Source organism: Pelodiscus sinensis, chromosome 4 (assembly GCF_049634645.1).
Source record: "Pelodiscus sinensis isolate JC-2024 chromosome 4, ASM4963464v1, whole genome shotgun sequence".
In the NCBI taxonomy this organism is placed as follows: Eukaryota; Metazoa; Chordata; order Testudines; family Trionychidae; genus Pelodiscus; species Pelodiscus sinensis.
The window spans coordinates 112,030,378-112,049,011 of NC_134714.1; the positions used below are offsets into that span (position 1 = coordinate 112,030,378).

General features: G+C 42.7%; 1 protein-coding gene across 3 annotated transcripts in view; it reads right to left on the reverse strand.

Annotated features, from left to right (window-relative positions):
• Window positions 1–954: 954 nt before the first annotated feature.
• The window catches only part of USH1C (USH1 protein network component harmonin), a 96,963-nt gene continuing 79,283 nt past the window's right edge, over window positions 955–18,634 (reverse strand). For all 3 annotated transcript variants that reach the window (XM_075928082.1, XM_006134598.4, XM_075928086.1), the window contains 6 exons: window positions 12,298–12,339; window positions 11,514–11,567; window positions 10,471–10,570; window positions 8,717–8,826; window positions 7,942–7,997; window positions 955–3,404 (listed from right to left, as the gene is read on the reverse strand). In XM_075928082.1, the coding sequence (XP_075784197.1) occupies window positions 3,392–3,404; window positions 7,942–7,997; window positions 8,717–8,826; window positions 10,471–10,570; window positions 11,514–11,567; window positions 12,298–12,339 (375 nt within the window). In that variant the 3' untranslated portion in view covers window positions 955–3,391. The remainder of the gene's footprint in view (window positions 3,405–7,941; window positions 7,998–8,716; window positions 8,827–10,470; window positions 10,571–11,513; window positions 11,568–12,297; window positions 12,340–18,634) is intronic.

Consider the following 18,634-nt stretch of genomic DNA (forward strand, 5'->3'; position numbering starts at 1 on the left):
AGGTTCCCTGCAGTGGTGCTGTCACCTTGATATTGAATCAGAACTAGCAGATACAATTCCTCTTTCGAGAGATCAATGCACAAACACCAGTGATGGATGGCACTATACCACCCTCTCAGATATATGCTGTTTTCTCAGCTGCCTCTTATGCATTCAAAGGTAGGTCTGAATAAATCAGCTGGTTGGGTAGAAGGGAAGAGAACATATGGGCCTTATAGTAAAGAACTTTCCTTTGGGTTCACTTGATAGTTCTGCAACTGACTTCCCAGGTAACCTTGTTCACTAATTCTCTATGCCTCAGTCTCACATCTGAAAAAAAGAATGGAGATATTTCCTCTCTCTCACACTGTGTCTGGTCTTGTCTACTTAGACTGTTCATTCTTGGGGTCTCTCTCACATGTCTGTATAGGGCCCAGCACAATTGGGCACTAATCACAAGTGGGGCCTCAGTCTCAGTATACCACTCCTCTACATGCTGCAGATGTGTCATAGGACACACCGAGGGTGCACTGAAGGCTCTACTTTTGATAGGGTCTGTAGGCTGCATGATACTTTTCACTAGACAGTGCAGAGGTAGAAATATGTGGCAAGTGGGAAGCTAGGGCAGGAAGGGGAGGATGCTATGCTGCATTCTTCCCTCTTGGCCCACTGATGCTGTGCTTGGGTCGTTCCATTTAGCAGGGACTCACAACACTGGGAGAGGAAGTAACAGGGAGCAGCTGAACTCTGTAGCATGCCCCCAAGCAGCTGAGCATATTTGAAAATCTGGTAAGGGGCTATTACTGCTCCATCAAGCACCGTCCCCCCTAATCCCTTGAAGTATTTTTGTTTTGCTACAAAGCAGATTGGAAAGATTGGCTTAGAAAAAACTATCTTCGGCAGAAAGCTGTTACCTGCTATTAGTCCTCCCGCCCCCAACACATGGGTGCAGCAAACAAACAGGAGTTCTTCTGTTTGGCACAAAATTTTTTATTCTTGTTCTATTTAGTCGCATAAGAGTGATTTTTAAGGTTTAACATGTATCTTACCCAGACATATAAATTGGCTTACTGATAGATTACTGCATCTGAAACCAAAGAGATCAGCTCACATGTCAGGATCTCAATGCAAACAGTGGTACACCATAATGATTCAACTTGGAATTAATATGTTGTTACTTTGTCATGTTATACATTTAGAGTCCAATCCCATATGCCTTGAACAGATAAACTTCCCAGTGGGGATACCATGTATGCACAATCTATAGGCTTCAGCTCTTAGTAAATGAGAAAGAAAAATCTTAAAGACAATATGAAATGCAATACACAGATAAGAATATATGCAATTTTTTCATATTAGGTGTCTTCTGAAAGCTGATGTAATGGAATGTTTAGATGATACAGGGTCTGACTGTGCTATATAACTAAATCAATGTACCCCATCGTGGGTCAGGCCTCTATGTTATTAGTCTTAACAGAGTGTTGAATTTGATAAGATTTTGCACCTATTTAAGAAATTATTTAATTGACAAAACCAGTTAATTTCATCTTGATTTTCTAGTTTTTTAAATGTCTGTGAAATTAAAAGCTGCTTAGATCTCTGTACATTTTTTTTTAATTTATGGAAGGCAAGATGAACTTTTACTACAAATGTATAATGTCTTTAAAAGAGATTCAGAATAAATTCTAAAAAGGCCAATTTTATCAGACAGTTTCTTTTAAAATCAGGTCAGTTACTACAATCTAAAGGACATTCATTAACCGTAAGACGCAGAGTCACTGATAATATGAGGTTATATTTTGGGTGTGATCCTGCACCCTTAACATTAATAGTATCTTGGGTATTAATCACACGTGTAGGGGTATCCTTAACTGGGTCTCTTCACCCATTGATATCTGATAGCCTGGTTGATACCAATACTGAGTCTGAATAGTACCTCACTCTGAACAAGTGCATTGACATCTCTGGGCATCCTTGCTGACAAAAGATATTACTCAATGGATGAAACTCACCTAGTCTATGTCTACACTACAATGATCTATCGGAAAAAGGTATGCAATTTGTGACCAACAATTTGTGTAACTTTTTCTGATTTTTTTTTGGAAGAGGCTTTTCTGAAATTTGGCCCATCTATATTGGGCCAAATTTTGGAAAATCCTTCTCTTTCAGAAGAGCCCTTCTTCCTTGGGGGAGGAGGAAGATGGGGCTTCTGAAAGAGTGTGTCTGCAAAAAAAAAAAAAAAAAAAAAGACGGAAGAGCAGACACGTTCCCTGGAAGCGGAGGAGATTTTCCGGGATAAACCCCCATAGTGTAGACATAGCCCTATTTACAAAGAACCAGCACAAATGCTGTGCGCCAATTAAGCCTAGCCCCCAAGCATTCAAAATAAGTCTAGCTCTTCTGAAAAGTGGCAAATTTCACATGAGGGCTGTGTCTACACTGGCATGAATTTCCGGAAATGCTTAAAACAGAATAGTATTCCGTTTTCAGTTTTTCTGGAAAAGGAGCGTCTACATTGGCAGGCTGCTTTTCTGGAAAAGCCCTTTTTCCGGAAAAGTGTCTGTGGCCAATGTAGAAGCGCTTTTCCGGAAAAGAGCCCCGATCGCCATTTTCGCGATTGGGGCTTTTTTCCGGAAAAGACTACTGGGCTGTCTACACTGACCCTTTTCCAGAACAGTGTTCTGGAATAAGGACTTATGCCCGAGCGGGAGCAGAACAGTTTTTCCAGAATAGCGGCAGATTTTGTACAGTAGAGCATCGTTACTTTGCCGGAAATTCAAGGGCCAGTGTAGACAGCTCGCAGCTTATTCTGGAAAAGCAGCTGATTTTCCGGAATAAGTGGCCCAGTGTAGACACAGCCAGTGTGTGTAAGGGAGGCAGAACTGGGATCTATGTGATTTACAAGGATAACTGTTATTAATGTAAGTAGGAATTACAAACACTGATCCCCTCCTACTTCAATAGAAAAATACAATATATAGGGTAAAAATGCCAGACCCCTGCCCAAAGCCAGCTTACGAAACTGCATGTGAGAAAGTATATGATTTCTAGCCCTTCATTTGCATATACTGATGTCAATTTCTAGGCAAATTACAGCTGCATTTCTAAAGGCTGGCTTTGAAATTTGGCCCTTAAACCTTATAAAAATAGATTTTACAGAATAAACTATTTTGAATTGGCAACATTTCTCAGAAATTATTTTTCTCCTATAACCAGAGCAACAAGTGGATCTATGAGAAGATCATGAGATAAGATAAACTGCCCAAAGAGCCTAAATATAAGGCTTCTCTCTAATCCACTTGAGTTCTCTCTACAGTCAAAATTCAATATCTACTTTATATGAGAGAAGAATGATTTGATATCATCAGCTTTTCTCAGGGCATCTAGTTTCCTCATCTTTGCCTTCTTTACTTTAAAAAAATGTCCTGCAATAAATAGAAAAGAAAGAGTTAGCTAGATTGCATCTTTATGAGTCTGTGATAAGACTATGTAAAAAAAGAAAATCACAATTGACTGATTTTGGTTTGCATTTTATCTAACCACATAGAGTAAGACCACAAAACCTTCATGCAAACCTACACGAGAATCTTACTCACTTTAGATCTTTCAAGGGCCTGTAACCATATTTACAGAAACCATAGAAAAAATGCACACCGAGAGTTTACACTTTGAAAAGCAGTTAAGGGTAATTCTTCGGATTTGTCGGACTAGCGCTTTATCTCAAAATTTTCAAAATGGCATAGCTTATTTCGAGGTAAGGGAGCAGTGTAGACATACCATGTGTGTGTGCACATGCAAGTGTTTGTTTTATGATGGAAAGTATGATAACTAATCCAAGACGAAGAGAAAAAAAGAGACTAAGCAGAGGTACCTTAATCTACAAGTGATCATATTGATGTCAAACAAATATCAACTCCAGTTTACCATAACAGAACCTTGGTGGGTCTGACTGTACAACAGGCATTTAATGAGAGTGACTGATGTATTAAATAGAAAAATAGTTTCTTTCAGCATGAAGCATTATGTCCGTTTACTGCACCTCTTTTTCCTTGAAGAAACTTGTTTGCTGCCATCAATAACATATAATGTGCTCCACTTTGTTTAGGGAAGGTAGAATTTTTCCCTAAACAAAGAACCATCACTCCATCAATTCTCATTGTACCTGCCTCTGGAAGATGAACCTACTTTTAACAGGCTTAGATATGTTATTTTATGGGATTCTAGATAAGCCTCTAACTTGTTTATTGCCTATTAGTTAAGTGGATTCAGTCACGCCCATAGCCTCAGATAAAAATGAAATCTGCATAGGGCTAGACTGTGTCTTTAGGAATAGCCTAGAACAAGGGTAGCTAGGCCCCTCCGTACCAGGCACTGGACCCTGCTAGTGCCTCAGTTTCCCCTTAGATTCAGTCCGTCACTGGCTTCTGGATCTTTGTAATGACCTAGGCCCAGACCCTCAAAAGGTATCTAGGGGTGTATCTACACTGCACATGTAGCTTGAAATAAGCTACGTAAATTGTGTTGCTTATTTCAAGTATATTTTGAAATAGCTTATTTCGAAATTTGGTGCTGTCTACACAATGCCAAATTTTCAAATAGAGTGCTATTCTGAAACATTTCTTAATCCTTGTGGAATGAGGTTTACAGGGATGTCAGAATAGTGAGCCTGTTATTTTGAAAGCTATTTCAAAATAATGGGCTTGTTTAAAAGATACGGAATAGCTATTTCGGGATACTCGAAGTATCCCGAAATAGTGCCGCTATCTAGATGTACCCTAGGTGCTTAACTGCCATTGAATGTGAGGCCGTACAAAGATTATCTTCAATCTCTGCCTAGTCCTCAGTACTTAGTGGTCCCATTTCTTTCCAGGTTTTCTTTTTTATTTGTATGGCTAAAGAACCTTTTCCTATTGGTTTTAATTTTCTTTGCACAGTTCAGCTCTGCTAGGCTTTTGTCCATTCTCATTTTATCCCTATGCCTCTTGACTGTTTTGCCACCACATACACATGCTCATGAGGCTGATAATGATACAAATCTTGGAGTTACTCTGTTCAACAATGCCATTTTTCAACACAGATTAAGGATCTGATCTTCATTGTTGCAAACACCTACAGCTCCCACTGACTTCAGCTGGAACTGGGATGCTCGGGACATCTGAAAGTTTGGCCCTTTAAACGTGCTGCTTGTGTTGATCTGACAAAATTCATTATCAGGCAAAAACAGTGAAAACTGTCAGTCCTTCACGCAGGGCCAAACCTATAGGTGGCAAAAACCAATGTATCTCCATTGAAGTCAGTGGAACTATACTGATTTGTATCAGGTGAGAATCTAGTCAATTACAGGGCCAAATTCTGCTCCCAGATACTCATGAGGGAGTAGTACAGCTAGCTGTACAGGATATGAAAGCACACAGTAAGGCTGAAAGTTATTTCCCTGCTTGCTGGCATGTGTATAGGCATTAAACATTTTTACTGCTGTTTCTGGGTCAGATCCCCAGATGGTGTAAAGTCAAGGGCTACGTCTAGACTGGCATGATTTTCCGCAAATGCTATTAACGGAAAAGTTTTTCTGTTAAAAGCATTTGTGGAAAAGAGCGTCTAGATTGGCACGTACGCTTTTCCGCAAAAGCACTTTTTGCGGAAAAGCATTCGTGCCAATCTAGACGCGGTTTTGCACAAGAAAGCCCCGATCGCCATTTTCACCATCGGGGCTTTTTTGCGCAAAATAGTTTTTAGCTGTCTACACTGGCAAAAACATTTCCGGAAAAGGGCTTTTGCCCGAACGGGAACATCAAAGCATTTGTGCAAGAAGCACTGATTTCGGACAGTAGAACATCAGTGCTTTTGCGCAAAATCAAGCGGCCAGTGTAGACAGCTGGCAAGGTTTTGTGCAAAAGCAGCTGCTTTTGCGCAAAAACTTGCCAGTCTAGACGCAGCCAAATAGTGTAGCTCTGCTCCAGTCAGTGCAACTATGTGATTTATACCACTTGAGGACCTGGGCCTATGTAGGCAATGGGAATCAGGCTTAATAAGAATTGTATAACTTCCCACTACAAGTGTATTAGGCGTAAGTGCATCTGCAAATATGTTTCCTTAGGACAAGTTAGAAAAAAAGGCTCTGGTTTTGAACATATCTTTCTGAAATTAAACAACTGGTATCAATGTAGTGTGCTTACTTGGTTTTAACTCACATGGTCCTTTGCTTAATGTTATATACTGATTATTTTCCCACTGTCTCATTGTTTAGATATTTGTAATATTCACTAAGGTTCTTGGAAGCCTACAGGACTATCTACGCTTTGAACTGAATAAAATGCTTTACTGAAGACCAGGTAGATTAGGTTTACTACCTTAAGTCAGTGTTTTTCAACCAGTGGTACGAATTGAGAAGTCTGGGGGGTACATCAACACAACTGAAATTTGGAGAAAACTAATTTTTGTTTTAAGTTTTACAGCACTTTATTATTTTTGTATTTTTTACATGCAAAAATTTCATCATCTGCCCGGCTACAATTAAGTTGTTTAAACAAATGTGTTGCAATGCTAGAAAAAAAAATGTGTGTGTCTGAAAACTGTAGGTACTGGGAGTACTTATAATTTTGTTTTGAAAAAGGGGTACTTTATAAAAAAAGTACCTTGTCCTAAGTAATTAATGAATGTCTAATTTATTTAATTAGCCAAATATAGTAGTTACAGTTCAATAAAAAATATAATTAAATCTTCAGGCTTGAAGGAGGATGTTTACAGTATGCAGGCAGTCCCCAACTTACGCGGATCCGACTTATGTCGGATCCGCAGTTACGAATGAGGCTGCCCCGAGTACACGGACTGCGGGACCTCGCGGTCCTGCCGCCCGTGTACTCTGGGGCTTTCTCTGCATCTCCCTGGTCTGCAGACCAGGAAGACGCAGAGCAAAGCCGCAGAGGGGCTCGGGCAGCGGGGCTCCCCAGGCGCGCCTGGGCTGCTCCGCTGACGGCTTCCCCGAGGCTTTGCAAAGCCGCGGGGGAAGCCGGCAGCGGGACAGCCCAGACGCCCCGCGGCTGTCCCGCTGCCGGCGTCCTCAGAGGCTTTGCTCCCCGTCTCCCTGGTCTGCTGGTCTCCAGCAGACCAGGGAGACGGGGAGCAAAGCCGCGGAGGACCCAGGCGGCGGGACCGCAGTGCATCTCGGTCCGCCGCCCGTGTCTTCCTGGTCTGCTGGGTTGGGGAGGGGCGCAGCTAGTACGCCCCCCCCCCCCCAGCAGACTAAGCTTTTCTCCGGACACCTGTGGCAGAGCAGCTGGGGTGCTGCCAGTTGGTCCCGCAGCGCCGCTCTGGGCGCTACTGGACCAACCCAGCAGCACCCCAGCTGCTCTGGTCCTGATTCAGCTGCTGCTGGTCAGTTTCAGCAGCGGCTGAATCAGGACGCCTGGGGCAGAGCAGCTTGGGTGCTGCTGGGTTGGTCCAGTAGTGCCGAGGAGCGGCGCTACTGGAGCAACCCAGCAGCACCCCAGCTGCTCTGCCCCAGGCGTCCTGATTTAGCCGCTGCTGAAACTGACCAGCGCTGACTACAGGAAGCCCGAGGCAGAGTTGCTCTGCCCCAGGCTTCCTGGAATCAGCTGCTGATCAGTTTCAGCAGCCGCTGACTTGGGGACGCTTGGGGTTCTTAAATTGATTCTGTATGTAAGTCAGAACTGGCGGTCAGTTTCAGCAGCGGCTGAATCTGGACGCCAGTTCCGACTTACATACAGATTCAACTTAAGAACAAACCTACAGTCCCTATCTTGTACGTAACCCGGGGACTGCCTGTATAATTACATCTAGGAAGAAGACAATTAATAACCATGAATACAAAAGAGCATGTGGATTACAGTTAAAATAAGGAAACATTCCTTAGTAACATTATCTGTACGATAAAAAGGCAAACTAGCTAGATTGTTGTTTCTAGCTATTTAACTGTTGGGGAAACAGAATTTGTACACTTACATTTCATCATCATATTCCTTTGGAGGAGACACTGCAATGACCAAGTCAATCCAATCCTGTAAAAGGAATGTATTATCATTAGGAGAGACTTAAGCAGCCACTTAATTCTGTCTCCCTTCACATGACCCTTTGAGGGTGAGGACTAAACATGAATGGGACAGATTAGGACTAAACATAAATGGGACAAATGCTGCCCTCAGACACATCCAAGCAATCTCATAGATGGGAAGTCAATGTGTCAGAGGATATTCCACATAGCAGGAGATGCAGAGGAAAGGCTACTGTAACAACACAGCAATATCACAGAAAGAGTGATGGAGGAATCCACTGCTATGAGGGAAAAGGGCAATAGGTAAAAGATCTATTTGATACAGGCTGAAGTTAGTCTAAAAAAATCTGAGGAAGATTTGAACAAAAAGCTGGTTAATTCTGAATTACATCTCAACACAAATATTTTCTCCGCTGCTGTGTATCACACTTCTAGGATGATCACTTATGCCCTGTACTGGCCAATTTTAACACTTGATATCGTTCTTGTTTAGAAGATTTTAATGGTAGCCAAAGTGGGAGTTTCTGTGCATCCTTTGTGAAGGATTAGAGAAAAGCTATGATGTTGCAATAAAGCCCTTGACAATTCCCAATTCATCCTCAACATGAACATCTTGGAGAGACTCTGGAATACCCAGGGCAGAAACCAAGCCAAATGACTCATGTGGTTGCTGTGTTCCTCTCAGGTGGAGAGGGGGAGAAGGCAGAGATGCATCCTTTCACTTACCCCACCCACATTCCAGGCTTTGGTTAGAGTTGTCTGGGCTTCTGTCAGCGTCACATCAACTAAAATCTTGCCATTCACAGCCATTATTTCATCCCCTTTCACTATGCCTCCTGATGAAGCAAAGACAGGACAAAAATATGTATCAACAAAATCATTTCTGCCACAGGTTTCCCTCCCAGATGTCTCCGTTTCATGCACATTCAAAAAAACATCCCTGTGCAAATTAGCCTGAAACTCTTTCCAGATGCCCAGGTGTACACTCGCAGTTGTGCAGAGAAGGTGGCTTGTTGTAAATAAAATTAAGCAAAAGCTGTAGGTGCTGGGGCAGTATAACATTCTCCTGCTGTTGGTTGTGGCCAATAAGGGATAATCAGTCTCTGCTTATGTTCACACAGTGGTAACTTTAAGGGGAACATATCAAACTTGCTGATAGTGAACTGTCTTAGATACTGCAGCTAAAGGTATTATAGGTACTTAGCTAAATTTTGCCCTCATTTACACCTTGCTGCTGAAGTCACTGCAGGACTGTTTAGTTCCTAAGGATGGCCCTGATTCTGCTGGAGAGTGAATTCCATATAGAACAGAAGACCATGGGCTTGTCTATATTACTGCTTAAGTTGATGCAATTAATGACACTCAGGGGTGTGAACTTCCCACTCCAGCAACATAAGTTACATTGAGTGAAAGCAGTATTTATACCGCACTGTCGGCAGGAGACGCTCTCCTTCTGACATAACATCTGCCTCTCACTGAGGTGGATTAATTACATCAATGGGAGAGCACTGTCCCATCGATACAGCGCATCTTCATCAGACATGCTGTGGCGGTGTCAATTAGCACAATACAGGCAGTCCCCGGGTTACGCACACGATAGGGACTGTAGGTTTGTTCTTAAGTTGAATTTGTATGTAAGTCAGAACTGGTACATATTGTAGGGGAAACTCTAGCCAAACATTTTTCCAGAGCTCAGTTTTATTCTCCCACACCTCACTTCCCTCAGTCCTTTATTCAAGCTGAGGTGTCTGCTGAGAAAAGCCGCTCCACGTCTCCCTGGTCTGCTGGGGAGGGGGCGCTAGCTTCGCGTCTCCCTGGTCTGCTGGGGGGAAGCAGCTAGTGCGGGGTTGCCTCTCCCCGTTTGTAAGTAGGGATCTGATGTAAGTCGGATCCATGTAACCTGGGGACTGCCTGTAGTGAAGACAAACCCTAAGTGTTCTCTCTGAGCTGCCTTCTTCTCTGAATCACACAAGAATAACCCATCCCGTCTCTAAAATGGGAAAGATAATATTTTTCTGTTAACCTTTGTCTATCTTGCAGCCCCTTAGTACGCAGAACTCCTATTTACATAATTCTTGAAATAATCATCTAGGGCCAGACTCCGCTACCTTTGAATTTAATGAGATTACTTATACACGTTGTAAGAGTAACAGAACTGGGCTAGTAATAATGAGGTAGCTTTCTGTCTTCCTCCTCTACCCCAATTCCCAGCCTTCTGCTGCCGCTACTGCAAAAATGACAGCAGCTGTGGTTTTTTCTTTCTGCTTTGTGGAATCCTTCCAGAACATCTGGCTTGTTTCAATTATTTTCACTGAAGATAATTCTGAAGTGGCTCTGAACATGAAACTACAGGGGACTGAATCTGCCTCAGGTATTTCTCAGGTGCCAACAGGCATCAAGCACAGTCATGAAGAAAGTGTAAACCTGGAGTGCTTTAGAATTGGGTTCAAAATCCCCCTGACTTCTCCCTGGTTACTCACCATGTTTGTCTGCGGCACCACCTTCATAGATAGCAGACACTACAATTTTTCCAATTGGTGAATCAATGCCTCCCTCTACTGCAAGATCTAATGGTCCTTCCTATTAAAGAAAAATGTTTTAGTTCACCTATGCTACAAACATCAGTAGGGGCCTGATCCTTTCACCATTCCAGTAACTAGCACTATGCTCATAATAGCTGAAGGATTATGGTACACTCTGTGGTAGTATCAGCGTTCAAGATTTTAATAAGCTCAGTGATTTTGAGTGCCTCATCCTTTGTGTGAGCAGCTTGAGCCATACAGGAAAGGCCTAGGTTTCAGCATCTTTTGAAAATCAGGTCTCTTTAGGGTGTCTGAAATTGGGCACACAAAATCACTAATCCCTTTTGATAATCTTGGTCAGCTTCAAATTAGTTCAGAAAAGGGAATGGTAATGGACATAATTGTTTCATATTATGTCATCAAAGAGGTCCAAGAATGACTACAGTTGTGCTGAAATGGGTAAAGAACAGCAACGAAACAAAACAAGGCCACGACTTTAGTAAAAATGCATGACTCGTTACAATTTGAGCATGCTTGTAGCAAAAGAAGAAAATTGGAAAGAAAGATCGTTTGTCTCTTGAGAGTGCTGGATAAGTGCAAGTTATCCAGAATGACTTAAAATCGAAAGCTACAACTAAATAATCAATCTATTCAGGTCTATTTTTTTGTTAGCATCAAAATGCTGCAGTGATTTTTTTTAGATAGTCATAATTCTATTGACTCATAATGCTACTGAGGGTGCTATGGGGATTTTAGCATGGAAATGTATAGGGTGGGGAAGGCTATCAGGGAGCTGAGGACAAGCTGAGCAATATAGAAGGAGGCTGAGATGGAAAGCACTGTGTTGTCTTCTCCTCTCCATCCAAATTGCCTGTGATTTGTCAGAGGGGTCCCCCAAAGCTGCAATATACAGGAGATTCATCAAGGGTAAACTCTGTGTACTCTGAAAAATCAAGAGCCCTCCTGACCCACAAAATGTCTCTGCCCTCTCATGGAGTTACCTTTTTAATACGTAACAGCCGCACATCTTTCCCCATAATCTGATCTGCTGAAAACTAATCAAAAGACACATCCATTAGTCGTTTCCAAAAAATATCTAAAAAGGAGCTGCGTGAATAACTCAGATGAAACAGTAGTTTACAAGGGAAGGTCCTCATCCATCCACAGAATATGCAGCTGCACAAAGCACCCGCAAATCTGGGGCACCACAGGGTCTTAATGCTCCCCCACTTGTCCCTTCTGCTGGTCTGTGGCTCTGCTTCCTCCACAGAGGAGCTAATTAACTTAAAAGTGAAAAAAACCAACAGAGCTCTTAGCAGAGCACTGAACCTGTGAAAGAGCCCTTCAAATGGCAATGACACAACCAGGCATTTACCAACCCTGGTATATGCTGTCAGTTTCTGAACATACTGTGGTAGTCTGCTGCAAGTTAGTTTAAAATTTGCTTTAAAATATTTAATTAGTGTGTTGCTGAGGATTATAAAATCACATCTCTAAAAACGATCATCACTTCACGCACACCGGGCTTCCATCAGGCATAAGGGCACCAGTTTAATAGCACTGCGTAGGGCCTCAGATATCCTAAGGACGGCCCTGGTGTGCACTTCTGCTAAATCAGAGCTATAGCTAGAACAGAATGCTAGTCTACTAAGGATCATCTGTTTCTTTAGCAGAACTATCTCTGCTCTCAAAAGGTGCTGTATAGGCACATCACAAATCAAGCATTATATGCAACCCATATCATTTAATTGTAATGTATGTGGCATAATTGTATCTTCTCCTTACCATTGTGTAGGGGTCAAAATCTTCCACATACTTCTGGAAGCCCTGGAAATAAAAAAAAATGCTTAATTTTAGGCAGCTCTCACACACACAAAATCCCATCAAGTTTACTAGTGTGAAAACTCAACTACAAAAGATGGTGAGAACGTAACATGGAGAAAGACATACAGGTCACTGATATTCTTCCAGCCAAAGATATTTAAAAGCCTTACTATAGGATGTTAGAGCACCCAGGTGGGTGAGGAAATAGCTTTAATTGGACCCTGAAGCTTCTCTTGGTGAGAGAGACAAGCTTTTGAACCAGATGGTGCTCTTCTTCCAGTTTGGGAAGGTTCTGAGAGGCTAAGCCTACATTGGCACTTTACAGCACTGTAACTTTCGGGCACAGGGGTGTGAAAAAACAGTCCCCTAAGCGCAGCCAGTTACAGCGCTGTAAAGTGACTGTGTGAACCAGGCTGGTGCTCGTACGCTTTAAACTTGTAAGTGTAGACCAAGCCAGAGTGTCCTAGCTAAATACAACCTCTAACAGACAGAATATGTGCTAACTACTGATGCTAACCTAAGGGACAATTCAAGGGGATGTGACCTGTTAACACTGCTGTAGTCACAGGACAAAAATGGGAGTTAGTGGATTATAGATTGTTGTAATAAGCCATAAATCCAGTGTCTCTATTCAGTCTGCGATTTTTAGTGGCTAGTAAAATTATGAATTTAAATTCTCTGCTTCATCTTTTGGAAGTGTTGTGTAGATTTCCTTTGAGGATGAGAACTGATGGATGAGATGTAGAAAAGTGTTCACCCACAGGTGATAAAGAGTGTTTTTGTCTTCTATCATCTTCCTGTGTGAGTTAATACTAGAGCATAGTGATTGTCTGGTTTCACACACACAGTACTTATTGGGGGATTTCATGCAGTAGAAGAAGTACAACACATGTTGCGATAGGCATGTTTAGGACCCCGGAACTTGGAAGATGTGTTGTGGAGGGTGTTGATCACTATATCAGTGGAGATATGTCTGTAGGGATATGTCTACACTACAGCGTTATTTTGAAATATCTTATTTTGAAATAGTTAAATCAAAATAATGCGTCTACACACAAAATGCATTTCGAAATAGCGTTTTGCTATTTCAAAATAGCATGTCCACACTGAGTGAATCTCATTTAAGGCCGGCCGGAACCAGATCAGGAGTTATTTTGTGTGGCTGCTTCCTGAGGCTATCTGAGGCCTGTGCTTAAAGGGACGCCCCCCCCAGACAGCTGGTTGTCAGCTTTCCCTGCTTGCTTGTCTACCTCCATGAGGGACAAGAAAGCATTTTGTCTTTGCGTGCTCTGGTTGCCCTCACTTGGGAACCACAGCACTCTACAGCATGGAGCCAGAACTGCCCCTGGGCACTCTGGAGCTTCTCGTGGCTGCGTGGTGCGAGCCTGGCTGCACTTTCTGCAGGATGCCACCTGGGAGGTCCATCAGGGGGGTTGTCAGTATCCAGGAGGCCCTGCGGGAGAGCTTCCACCCTGAGGAGCACTAAGAGCCTCCCTGGTCTACCCCACTGGAGGCTTGTGCCTCATTCCTCCCTGACGTCCTTCCACTTACCCCTCCCTAACCCCCCTTCCTGATGTCAAATAAAATACATGTATTTTCATGAACACAAACTCTCTTTATTTAACAAAGCTGGGGAGGGGGGAGGAATGAAACTCTGGTGAGACTGGGGAAAGGAGGCAGGAGAGGAGAAGAGAGAGGGTGGAAGAGGGGAGGGGGAAACTTGGGAGGAGGGAGCTAGAAGGGGGAAGCAAGGGTAGGGGAAGCTCAGGGTTAGGGTTCTCGCCGAACCAACTTAATTTTCATGCAAACCTGCTCTTGGGTTCGCATATGGCCTTTGATGGCCAGTCTGGCAGCTATCCTGCCATAGGTGGCTGCGTTCCTCTGTCTAATGTGGAGATTATGGACATTTGGGGCATCCCCCCCAAACCTGAATAAGGTCCATGATCTCCACCCTGGACCAGGAAGGTGCCCGCCTTCTTTGGGCCCTGGCAGACAGCTCGTGGGAAGTGGTGGACGGCTGGCTGCCAGTGGCTTGCTGGCTCATATTTTGAGGCCACTGGGTCAGGGTCAGTGACTGCTGGCTCTGGGCTGGCAGGCTTGGAGCTGGCACAGGCACTGTGGCCAGAGTCTACCCCTTTAAGGGCTCTGGGGAGGGGGGAAGGAGAGGAGTGTTCTTGGTTGAGGCTGGAGTGGACAGCAGGGCATCCTGGGAAGGTTGGAGGCCCCCTATTTCGATATAAGTGTCTACACAGCACTTATTTTGAAATAGCTATTTCGAATTTGGCATTATTCCTCATGGAATGAGGTTTACCAAATTCGAAATAAGTGCTGCACTATTTCAAATTAATTTTGAAATAGCGGTTTGGCTGTGTAGACACTAGTAAAGTTATTTCGAAATAACTTTGATGTGTAGACATATCCTAGGTTTTGCATCTTTTGTTCTTGCAGGTCTTGTACTGCTTTGAGTGTTCTGGTCTGGGGGGAGCGTATTTTTGATGATGACCTCAGAGCAGTTGTCTGAAGGCCAGACAAGAGGGTTCAGGATGGCATTTTGGGTTGGCACAATTACAAGCCACCATTCTGAGAAGTGTTCAAGATGACAGGAATTATGTGCGTGTGAGGATGACAAATGCCTCTTAGGCTCTATATGGTGAGCATTATGAACCATTTTCTGCCTCCCTTAATCTCACTGTATCTATGATGGGACCGCTCAGAGAGTAAGGCACTGCTTGGCATGACTAAAGCTGGCAGAATCCGGTGCTCTATTATCAGGAGCAGTGGCTCAGTGTGCATGTAGCTAAGTCCTCTACAAACCTCTTCCATTTGTCCCTACCATCAGCAAAGTTTCTGGGACTACTCATATTAGTGCCATAGTGGAAATAGGTGTTTGATCATTTTTGGTTTTACTCTCATGACACACTGGTGGGGAAGGTGATAAAATGAGGAGGCTGCTGTGGGACTGAAGATGGGTATGCTTCTGGGTTTGTTTTTGTTGACTGCGGTGGCAGAGTAAGAGTTATGTTGAGATGGGTTTATTTTAAAATTTTATGGGATCCTCAGCCTTTTTAGTTTTCGGACACAAGCCCATTACTTTAAGCACAGCACCAGAGGGTAGAAAACATGATAAACTATCATTCTTGCAGAGGTGGGCACTCTGTGGATCCTGCATGGATAGGTAGTTGGTTGTGAACTGCTGAGTGAGCAGTGTGGGTTTGAGGTTTACGAAAGTTCTGCCTTAATTCTCTTTGGAAGGGGGAAGTTGTTGCATTGATAACTTTTGCAGCATGGAGAACTTTACTTGTTCACGCAGCTCTGGCAGCAGCAACCCTTCTGTGATCATTTTAAGTTGCCATCATTTGGAGCTATGGAGATTTGGGGATGGGAAAACTGATAGTGGGAGCCTGGGTCATTGACAGGGTAGGTGAAGAGACAGTAGGCACACACAAGGGCTGTCATGCTTAATGATCATTCTCACTCATCTGGCTTGGCATCTCAATCTCCCATCAGCCTCAGCCTCCATTTTATTGAATAGAGGTGACAATATAATGTCTTGCCAAAAGTTGTTGCCTTCTTGGCTGCTCTTAAATGCCCATGTTGCAGCAATAACCAAGAGTGCTTTTGTCATTCGGAGTCTGTCAAAGCAATTGTGACCTTACCAGAGTCCACACCTCAGGGGAATTTCACCCCAACATGGATTACTGAAGTGCACCATGCTCAGGGCTACAACTGAAGACTGCTTCAGATTTCGCTAGTGTCACTGTGCTCTTGTTTAGCAGAGTTTCTCATGCAGAGTCTATGGCACTAAGTGTTTCTTACTCTGCAATCCCACTACTCTGTTCCCTCTGCTCCAATAGAAGTAAACCTTCAGCATACATAGCCAGATCCTGTCCATTAGCAGAGGCTTTTCCATGACAGGATGATGCATTAGGTGAAAGGGCTATGGGGAGGTCTTGCTAAATCTTTTAGTTAACAGCAAGCTCACTGAGTGCTAAGCATGTTCAATTAAAATCTTAGGAGATGAAATCCTTGCTGCAGTGAAGTCAACGGGAGATTTACCATACATTTCAACGGAGCTAGAATTTGACCCTTAAAATTGTATTCATGCACTTAGACAACATGTTAGATACCAGATACATTAATATTGTGATTTCCTATCATTATGATTGTAAAGCTTACAATGAAAATAGAAACTAAACTGACCCAGGTGAACCACCAATTTTGAATAGTTGATTTATGTATCTGATTTTAGGAGGCCAGGCCTAAACTAGGCAACAATAGTATTGGAGCAAACTCCCTGGAGCAAGGAGTTCTAATTGGTCAGAATCACGGCTTTGTTATGTAATCAAGCTCAAGTCACAAGCCCTTTCCTAGCCACAGGCCAACCTCATGAAAAACAGATGTTACCCCAGAAGAAAATGTTCTTGGGAAAATACATTTAAAATAACAGCATGACTAGCTAGTTAGCTACTTTTGAACACAAAGATACAATCTGGATCTAATATGCACACAAAGAAAGCATACATTCTTTGAAATATATTAAATATTTGCAGAAAAAATGGCACCACAGTCACTCTCAGTGTATTCAGTGCTATGAACGCTGCATATTCAAGAGAGAGCCAATATTCCAGTCAACTGGCAAAACCAAGAAAAAAAGAAACCAAAGCCCCAATCCTTCCCATAGTTTACAGAAGTGCCTCTTTGGGGAAAATACTCATCACCTCTCAGAGAATTACAAGGTAGAATGAATAATAAATGGATGGTTTGGTTCACTGGCAATTCCAAAATATATCTCTGAAGTTTTGTACTGGGTCAAACTGAAACTGACATTTTTCAAAAACTCTAGGTCAGCTGAAAAAGTTAAAAATTCCTCAAAAAGTTAAAAGTCAACACAAAAGGTTTCATTCAATAACAACATTTCAGTTTCGGGCATTTTGACCAAAAAAGAGAGAGAAAAGGAGGCGTAGAGTCTCCAAATTACTGTATGAGGAGAAGGAAGTGGTGGTGTCTTCCTTATGAGGGCACTCCTCTGAGGTGTAGGACACCAGTGTTCAATTCTACCCCTCCCTTAATCTGGAGAAGCAATTGCTGCATGGCTCTTCCATGCTGCAGGAGAGTGCCCTCACCACTGAGCTATGGGCTTATTGCCCATACTCTGGTATGGACTTTCTCCATCTCTCCTCTTGACACAGTTCCAATTTTCAGAAAGAATAAGTGTCACTAGAGCACAGAATTGAACTTGTGTCTCCCAAATCCTAGGGGACTCCCCTAATTTGTAGGTGGTAGAATTATTCTCACTCTCTTTCCCTGGCTCATTGCCTATCCGCTGCTTTTCATAGTGTCAATTTATAATCATCGATCCCCACCATGCACATTTGCTGACTCTTAATCCTCCTTTTCTTTCATGAAAACGCCTGAAAAATCAAAATAAAATGTTTCGCTTCGATATTACTAACACATTTTGACTTTTTCGGTTCACTCAAAACTGTTCTGAGAACTTGACACAAATTTGCACATAGTTTCAATTGACCCCAAACTGCTGTTTTCTGTAAGTAAACTATTAGCCTAAAAATGTTACCCAGGTAGTTGATCAAAGTCTGTTCATTTACTAAACATGCAACCGCACTTTGGGTTCATGGGATTGAATGCATGCAACTGTGAACAGAAATTGACTCCAGAAGTAATTGTTAGCCCAAGCAGCCATTTGCCTAGACTTCTAGATGAAACATAAGGCTGAAATTTGCAAAAAGACTAAGCAATGGGAGTTAGCCACTGAAATCTCATCCTACATAATTAGCCTCAACCAAACAATTTAAAAAAATAACAACAAATAAACAAAAACCTCAAAACACCAGTACAACCAGGGAAAACTAAACTTAAGTAAAAAAAAAAATGAGTAAGTTTTCTGAATATGCTAAGGTTATACAAACAGATTATGATACTATCATTCAGTAGCAATCATCCCCAGAGTCTGACTTCTTGTTGCCTGAGTGGAGATCAATCCAGTATTCCTTGCTCATCCAAAACTGATTACACTGGCATGTTAGGGAGGTTCAAGGAATAAAGGAACTTACACTGTGGTTGTGATCCTGTACATGGATTTTTATATGTAGGTTTTTGCAACCTTGTGGAGGCCCACTAAAATTACTGGTGTACTGCATGGCTGCAGAGATCCATACATATGGGCTGTGTCTAGACTACATGGCTCCATCGACGGAGCCAGGTAGATTAGGGTTGTAGGCAAAGGGAAATGAAGCGGCGATTTAAATAATTGCCGCTTCATTTAAATTTAAATGGCTGC